Source organism: Vidua macroura, chromosome 5, assembly GCF_024509145.1.
Source record: "Vidua macroura isolate BioBank_ID:100142 chromosome 5, ASM2450914v1, whole genome shotgun sequence".
Taxonomy (NCBI): Eukaryota; Metazoa; Chordata; class Aves; order Passeriformes; family Viduidae; genus Vidua; species Vidua macroura.
The window spans coordinates 52,071,568-52,080,383 of record NC_071575.1 but is presented as its reverse complement, the minus strand read 5'-3'; the positions used below and the strand labels follow the sequence as shown (position 1 = coordinate 52,080,383).

At 38.6% G+C, this 8,816-nt stretch overlaps 1 protein-coding gene across 1 annotated transcript in view; it reads left to right on the top strand.

Moving 5' to 3' along the window:
* Positions 1-2,304: 2,304 nt before the first annotated feature.
* The window catches only part of ATP6AP1 (ATPase H+ transporting accessory protein 1), a 48,323-nt gene continuing 41,811 nt past the window's right edge, over positions 2,305-8,816 (top strand). The window contains exons 1-3 of the mRNA XM_053978278.1: positions 2,305-2,456; positions 8,365-8,491; positions 8,594-8,662. Of these exons, the coding sequence (XP_053834253.1) occupies positions 2,344-2,456; positions 8,365-8,491; positions 8,594-8,662 (309 nt within the window). The 5' untranslated portion in view covers positions 2,305-2,343. The remainder of the gene's footprint in view (positions 2,457-8,364; positions 8,492-8,593; positions 8,663-8,816) is intronic.

The window sequence follows — 8,816 nt, the reverse complement described above, 5'->3', positions numbered from 1 at the left end:
TACTTAGTGAAGCAAATTAAAATCCCACTCAATAGGGTCTTCTCGTTCCTTTTTTTTTTTTTTTCCAAAGCTTTTTTCATTTCAGTTGTTCCCAAACTGTGGTTTGTGGTGAAATATTAAAAAGGAAAAGTCAGTTTGTTTTCAGTTAGAAGTTTGTTCATAAGTGATATGGTAATCTGAGAGAAAACAATCTGGTTATGTTTCAAGAAGTTTTAAGACTGTTTCTGTAAGGCAAATACAGAGTATACCCACCAACTGTGCATCTCGCTTGTGTGTGTTGGAAGCACACAGCAGTGAAGAGAAGGCAAAGCTCGGGATGTGACGAAGGGGCCAACAGCGATCAGAGCACGGACAAACCCAGGCAGAGTCCTGTGGTTTGTGTTGCCATGGCCATGGGGAGGAACAGGAAATGAGGGTAGAAACCATGTGGTTGTGTTCCTCTTGTTGCCCAGAAATGTTTTGTACAAACCGAACACCTCCTACTGGGAAATATTCCATACAATGCAACTACACAGAGTGGAAGGTTTGACCACAGTCCCACTGACAGCGCTTTGCACAATACTGGTTAATAAGGTATAAAATGTATCTCAATTTTGTACCTCAGTGGGGGATGAGAATTTGATACAAAATTTTCAGGGACAGATTGAGAGGCTTGTCTTTCTCGCCCTTCACAAAAAGGATGCCTTTTGGTAAGTGTTGGGTCATCAGTTATACTGAGTATTGACACAGGAAATAAACTTGTGATTGCAGTCATATTGTTAATGCAATATATTCTGCAGCAGCTGCTTTTGTCACCAGCATTCCCAAAGAAGCTACATTGAATAAACCATGGATTTGTGAACCCAGCTGGCTCTTCTGAATCTGATTGGACCTGCAAACTATTTGTGCATCTGATATAGGGCCTAGGTGACATTTTTGTAACAGTGTGTGAATTGGTTAGTGTGTCAAATATCGTCCTTATGCAAAATTGAGTTTTGTTGGAAATTCTGCAATTCCTTTATTCTGTCTAGGTGCTTCTGTTTCTACTTCTGTCTTTGAGGCTTGCTATCTTACCTGTACACACCCTAAAACAGAAAAACATTGGCTTGTTAAAGGGAACAGATAGGATTTCTAATACATCTCTGAGGAGAAGAGGAAAAAGTACAGTTAAAGAGTGAAATTCTGTGTTATGTAAAGGTAACATGGAGAAGAAAAAGAACATGACAATGTTTTATTGCTACCCTTAAAATTGTTTTTTTTTCTGAGAAATCAGATTTCAGGTTGAGTTGGTGAACAAATTGCCTTATATTAGGCAAGCACACTATAACAATATACTGTGATTCAAGGTAAATGGATTTAACTAATCTGGCTACCTGTGCTCAGATTTAGACATGTCTTCTGACCTCTGTGTCGTCTTGTACAGTTTTCATTGTACTTCCTTTTTTTTTTCCCTTGATACAACTCATTTTAACATGGTTCATAACTTCTTTTGTATATGATCTCTAACATCCTGTTCTGATGAGGCATTTATGCACAGAGCATGTGCTGAGGCTGCTGCTGCCTAATGCAGTCACAAGGTGTAGAAACCGCTCAGTGTTTGGCAGGCACAAAAAAGCATGCCAGAGCAATTTGCTTCCGGGCATGAAGGAATTCTCTAAGACTGTTTTGTTCTTGCATGAGACTTGTGAAATACTGAAGTTGTGTCACGTTCTGAAGTGATTATAATTTGCCCCTGACTTGAGATATTTTTGATTTCTGGGGCAGCATTGCTCCATGCAAAAGATAGCTTAACAATTCTGTGTTTCAGTGGCTCTGAATGTGCCATTTTCTCTCTCTCTTCCTTCTTGCTGAAATCCGCAGTTTGTTGAGGATTTCAAACCTGTCAACACCCAAATGTGTGACAGATCTCAATACATGTGAAAAAAATAAGCTGAGGGACATAATAATATATAGCAGGGGAAGAAGACAGAAATTCTGCAGAATATATTTTGTGCAGTACAGAAAACTTTTCTGTAAACTCCATTTTGAAGTTATATAACTGTTATCAGCCTGCATAGGACAGGAGTTTGGACTTCGTGGCTCTCCCTTACACTTGAAGGTTAGAGGAAACTGACAATGCTGTCACTGCAGAGTGTTTTACAAGCTGCTTAAATCACAAACCTGAAAGTATTAAAAATATGAGTAACTCCCAAGTTCAAGCGAAGGAAGTTCATGTTCTGAAAATTCCCCCTGCTGTTGGAGAGCAGCGTCAGCCCGCAGCCTGGCTGAATCCGGCTGACAGCAGCCCAAGCGGGAAGTGCGCTGTGCACACGCTCGCACTTTCCCTTTGCCGCTGGCCCGTTCCGCGCGCACTCGCGCGGAGCCATGGCACGGCTGTGCCCTGCTGCCCCAGCCCTGCTGGCGTGCTCCCTTGCCGTGCTGCTCCAAACCTCTCTGTCCCTGCATCATGTGCCGATGCTGCTCTGGTCGACTCAGAGGTAAGAAATCGAATCAAAGTGTATCCCTGCTTAGGCTCCTGCTCTGTGTGTGTCTGCACAGAGTATATTGTGCCATCGGATACCGTAAATCAGCTCTGGGCAATAAAATTATCCAATAACTAAATTTGCACCTTGGCCATCAAGCCAACAGATGATTTTACCCGTTTTTATTTATAATTTTAGTGTTCTAAGCTGAGCAGAAAGAAGTAAATAAATTCTGTAAACTAACCTGAAGTAGAAGTGCTTTATTCACTCTAAAGCATCTTTGAATTCCACTGTTAGAGATGCTGTGAGTTAAAGCCACAACATAAGGCAGTGACACAAAAAGGAACTGACCAAAAACTCAGTGGCAGTTTTTTAAGCTTTGGATTGCCTAACTTCTGAACCCAGACTTTCACTTTAATGTTCTTTTAAGTACAGGTTCTTAAGTACATTGCTGTATGTATATGCATCAGTTGTTAGAAACAAGTGCAGTCTGGACAGATCCGGAGACACATGAAATTCAGGGGTTTGCATATACTTATGAAATAGGACTTTGAAGCTGTTTTAAAAGGATCACGTATAGACCTCTTTCTTTCCAAAAAGGAATTTTATTCATGATCACTTTAAGGATTTTGTACCATTACTTGGGATTTCCAGGAATATGGCAGGCTGGGCAATGCAGTAGCTTCAGTGGATACTGAATATGTAATGTTGTCAGAAAAATATGGGCCATTAATTAACCAACTTTGACATATGTTTACTCATATTTTATGGATTCAAAACCTGAAACTCTGCATATGGAAATCTGCATTTTTTGAAAAAGCTTGATTTTATAGCTTTTGCTTTGTTTTCTCCCCGTAAAAGAAAAAAAAAACCAAACCAACCAAAAAAAAAAAAAAAAAAAAAAAAAAAACCAAAAAAAAAAACCCCAAAAAAACCAAAAATAAACCATGTTTCAACATCAAGGCAATTTTATATTCAAAATATGTAGTGATTCACCACTATGTAAGACAGGCACTCCTATGAGTGTATTACCCCTTTGTAATACTCCTGTATTTAAAAGCAAAGTAAATGTTGGAAAGCACTTAGGTTGGAAAGTTCTTAGGTTAAAAGTGATTCTAAGCATCTAAGAAAAGATCAGTTCTGCCTTTGTCCTACTTCCTGGTTTATATAAAAAACATACTTGCTGTATATATAAACAAGGTCTTATCACTTAATCCTATGTGGTCATAAAAGCAAACTTTCCATCAAGATGCAATTAGCAGCTTGTTCTACTGTGGATTTTTCTGGTTTATACAAATCCAGAGCAAGAAAATCAGGATACTGGACTGGGTAAACAGTTTCATGTCTCCAGGAATAGAACCTTTTCTGGAAGAAGTGTTCCTCCAGCCATGACATTTGCATTTTGGAGGGAGAAGTTCTTGTGGGGCCAAAATTAGTTTTGTGAAGGTCTATGAAGCAAGTGAAAAGAAGTTTTTCATTATTTTATAAAACAAAGTAACACTTACAACAACTTCCTGTTGCTAACTCCTAACGCTTTGCTTTACATTTGGTGCTTGACTGTGATGCAAGGTTTGCAGTGTGTCGTCCACAGGCCTATGAAATTTGGAAATTACTATTAAGAGTCTTAGGAAAGTTAACTACAGAATTGCAGTAATTATGGATATCTATGGATATCTGTTCACTCTGTAGGAACATGTCCCACCAGTATAAAAGTTTAATGAGTGATTCACTCAGGGTGATCTATTCTCTTTCCCAGGTTATCTGTTAGGATTTGATATCGATTAATTGAAGAATATTACACTTTGTTCTAATTTAGAACTAGCCAGTGTTTGCCAAGCCATATCTCAGGACAGCTGTATTAGGGAATATAACACTTTAAAGTCTCTTTTATGCATTATTACTATACTGTATTCATGCTATTAAAAATAATGTTAGATGCCAGATAGAGGTGAAACCTACAGCTGACAAACTCATGCAGTTAACAAAGCAACGGGAAGTGTGATATCAGTTCTCACAGAGACATTAATAAATCAAATACATCTTTCCTCTAGAAAGCAAAATGCAGATCCCTACTTGGAGAAAAGTTTTTCTTTTAAAAAACAACATTCTTTCTCAATTCAGCTAGGAAATAACTCAGTATGTCACACTGTCCAGTTTTTCACAAAAGAATATATCACTGGATGTTCTTCAAATAACTTTGGTGGGGAAAATTTGACCTTTATTTTACATCAGCCTTTAAACTAATATTCCCTGGTTGGGTTTTTGAAGCAGGGAAGATTGAGAGGCTCTTCTTGCATATGATACACAGAACAAATTTGATTTAGCCATTTTGAACTAATATTCTGAAGAATTTCTTTGCCTCCACAGATAAAGAGAAGGACTTTGAGCAAATAAATTCATTAAAATTAGCTTTTGTGATTGCCCCCTCATGTGTTTGTTTTAGGAATGATTTTTGCCTACAGTCTTTTAAAATACATTACTGCCTTCTTTATGCTGTGCTTATATAGGGAAAATAATCCCTTTCTGGCAAACCCAGGTTATAAGTGACTTTGAGAAGGTGTTAATACCAATTAGTACATTTGCACTGTTTCCTAAACTACAGGGACTTTACTGATAAATCTACTGAAAGAAGGTGTAACATAGAAGGGAAAATAAATTTTTTAGCTATAATTTTATTGGATGCCTATGGAGACACTGTGTGGCAACACGATTTCTTAGATGGTAATCACAAAGTGCCTAATACAGAAGACTGAATAAGAATAACTGACAAGAATAACTTGTAGGAAAGAGTTCTGAAGCCAGCTACAAAGCAAATATGTAAGATCATGAGTTAGACTGCTAGAAGTCTTGTTGTCTTCCCATCAGCCCTCCTGGTGGGTCCAGATACAGGAAATATTGAAATCTTTGCTTCCATCAACCTAATTTCTCAAATTCCAGAAAGAATACTGTTCAGGAAAGAGCATAATGTTGTCATGTCAGAGTAGTGAGGTGTAAGAAAGAAGCAAAGTATCAAGCTAAGCTTGCTTTCCTCTTTCTTTAGGGCATTGTTTGACTGTTGGAGGAAAGAGAGAGCAGTTTAAGTTTCCTCAAACTTAAAGCGTCCTTAGGATTCCTTAACCTGTGTGCTCCTGCACACATACATTAGCAGAGATGCTTGTCATTTTGAGCCCTGCTGGTGCTGTGGCGGGGAGTCCGATGCGCTTGGCATGTGGATAGCTGCAGGAGGCTGTGTGTCTTTGGACACAAGACTTTGTGCGAGCAGTTGATAATAGCAATCAATATGTGTGTTGGCCTGCTGCAGGTTCCACGTTGTGCCTCCATCACTGAGGTGAGGAGCTCAGTGGGATGAGCCGCTTGGTTGCGTTCAGGAAAGCACATCCTCGGTGTATCCATGAGCCCTTGGCACTCACAGATCTCTGTTTCACCTGCAGCTCCCCGTAAAGCACCCAGTCAAATGTACTGACTAGGCAAGGAGGCTGGTGGGGGCTGGAGCACAAGTACGATGAGGAGTGGCTGAGGGACCTGGGGGTGTTTAGCCTGGAGAAAAGGGGGTGGAGGAGAGACCTTATTGCTCTCTACAACTCCCCAAAAGGAGGCTGTAGCCAGGTGGGGGTTGGTCTCTTCTCCCAACTAGCAAGTGATTGGATAAGAGGAAACAGCTTCAAGTTGCACCAGGGGAAGTTTGAGTTGTATATTAGGAAAAATTCCCTCACTGTAAGTGTGGTCAGGCATTAGAACAGGGAAGTGGATGAGTCAGCTGGAAATGTTCTAAAATCATGTGGATGTTGCACTTAGGCACATGGTTTAGTGGTGGACATGGCAGTGCTGGATTGACGGTTGGACTTGATGATTTTAGAGGTCTTTTCCAGCCTAAATGTTGCTGTGGTTTTATTTCCTGTCTGAACCACACTGAGAATGTTGTTTCACCAAGCAGACAGTGAAGGATGTAGCCTTCCCTACTGCCATGCATAGTGCTTAGCAAAAAAGAAGCAAAATAAATGCATGCATAATATTGTGAAGATAAGTATTAGGCAAATGCTGCATTTTAATAGAATTATTAATCAACTGGTGTAGATTTTTTTTTAAATGATGATGAAGTTACTAAAGTTGACTGCTTGAAAGTTAAAAAGTGTCACAAAAGGTGTTTTCAAGGTTAGCTAGCTAACAAGAACTGCTTCAAGGAACAGGGAATTTCTTAGAAGCAAGTATGCTTTAAAAGAGGATCATTAAACTTCTGAGGTTTTGAGTTCACAGCAAAAGCCTTTACCATTATGCTGCTGCAAATAACTGGGTTTTGTTTGATGTGCTTTCTGTTACCTTTTATTCTTAATTGCCAGTCCCCAAAGCTCTCAAAAGTTTTTTTTTTCTTCTCTGAGATTAGGTATGAAATGGATTTATTTAGGTTTTTTTAAAAAATAAATATACCAAGATATTATAATAAAGATACCAAGTGTCTTTTTCTTTAACACAAGACATTTTTTTAATCATTAATTTGTTCTATCTGTTTTTTCTTTAATATCATTAGTATTTTGATGTGGCCATGCAAGCCACAGAGTCAATATGAATGTCAGTTCCTGAAGAGTCATTCAGAATCTTTGGGACAGAGTTTGCTCTAATGCTTTCCTAAACCTCAGAGTCTGAAGTGAGATGGGGATCATCTAGTGCTGCAGGACTGCGCTGGTTTTATCTCTGCCATGGGTGCAATTTGACTCTTTCGATTCACTTTCAACAATCTTCATTGGAATTGCAAGGAGGACTTGGAGTGCAATTTAGATTTTCTTTATCCAAAAAACAACATTGAACCCCACCTATGTGTTCATTAACCCTGTTCTGCCTCCATCTTAAAGGATTGCAAAAGTTGTTCTCATTCATAAAAGCTTGGTGTGCAATGGTCATTTGCAAATTGCTTTGGGTTAGAAAATTTAACTTTTATCTCAACTTGATCAAATTGCAATCACTAATAAATGATGTTAGAGCACACAGCAATTGCCTATATTCGACTCTTTGTAATTAGAACCAGTTAAGAGTGTCTGGAATACCTGTTTTCTCAGGTTTTAGCAATTGATGTGTACCTGGGCAAAGACAGAAGATTACACATCGAATTCAATTTGTTTTTCCAAAGACAATTTTCATTATATATGAACGCCTAGGATAAAAATGTTCATAAAAGGTTTCATCCCTACCAACCCGTGTTGCATACTGTTAAAACCCCAATGAGGTGTTGAAAGAATAGTGCCACCTCTTGTTTTGTCTGTTTCCTGTAGCAGCAGAACTAAATAGATGAGTTTTTATTCTGTCCAGTCCTCATAGTGACAGGTTGGAAAAAGAATTGTAAGCTGGGTGCTTTGAGTCATTCCATTCAGAAAAGCTCCTGCTGCTGGAATGGTGGCTTTTCTGAATGGCTTCTGTAGACTGGTTCCTTCATCATGGAAACCTTAGGAGAGAATCTGTGTACAGTGGCACTGTTAAGACACTTGTACTAACAAAAGTTTTATAAAAAAATACTAGTTTAAAACAACTTGTGATGTAGTCTGGTTTCTACTCCTCCTGACTTCCATCTGTCAGCACTGCAGAGTGTTTTGGGAGTTGGGAATTCTGAGAATTCTCTCTGAATGTTTTCAACGTATTCTTCCTCATTGCACTTAGTAGGTAACTTTTTTTGGAAAGATGCAATTTGGCTGTTGTACACAAACAAGAAAATATAGAGAGACATTACCCCTGTTCATTCTTGCTGTAATACAGTCAATTTGATACAGGCAAAAATGGGCAAGTTATTTTTCTCTTGAGTAGAATGAAAGTAAATTGAACTGCAAAGTTGATTTTAAATGAAAGATGATGATTTCATTACCTGCCGCTGTATATTTAAAGAAAGGTGTCATCATTGGCAGAAAATTCTACAGAAAAAGGAATTATTCCTTTGTAGATCACAGTGGAATCCAGACACTGCAGTGCATGAAGGACAAGTTGTCTCAGCACAGGAGCTGACAGAACTCTTGCAACCTCTTTTTACCCAGAACTCCAGAAACCTCGTCTTGTTCCTGCAAGATAGGGTATGTAAACCAATTTTTTTTCTCACCAATACTGAGCACAAGTCTGTACCTAAATGAGATGCCATGGCTCCTTCTCATCAATCTACTCTCTTTGTTTTTCAGCTTAGCATAGATGATTTCACATACTTCAGTGAATCCTATGGCAACAAGAATCCGTTTCAAAATGTTCAGGCAAGCATTTATCTCATTTATTTCTTTATGTGCAGTATTCAAAAAGAAAAAGAAAGATGTAAGAAAGATGCATAGAGACAATAACTGGGGCAAAGGCACTGAGTTGCAGAAGTTTTCCTGTTTAAATTATTGAGATTATTTCAGTTTAAGCAGA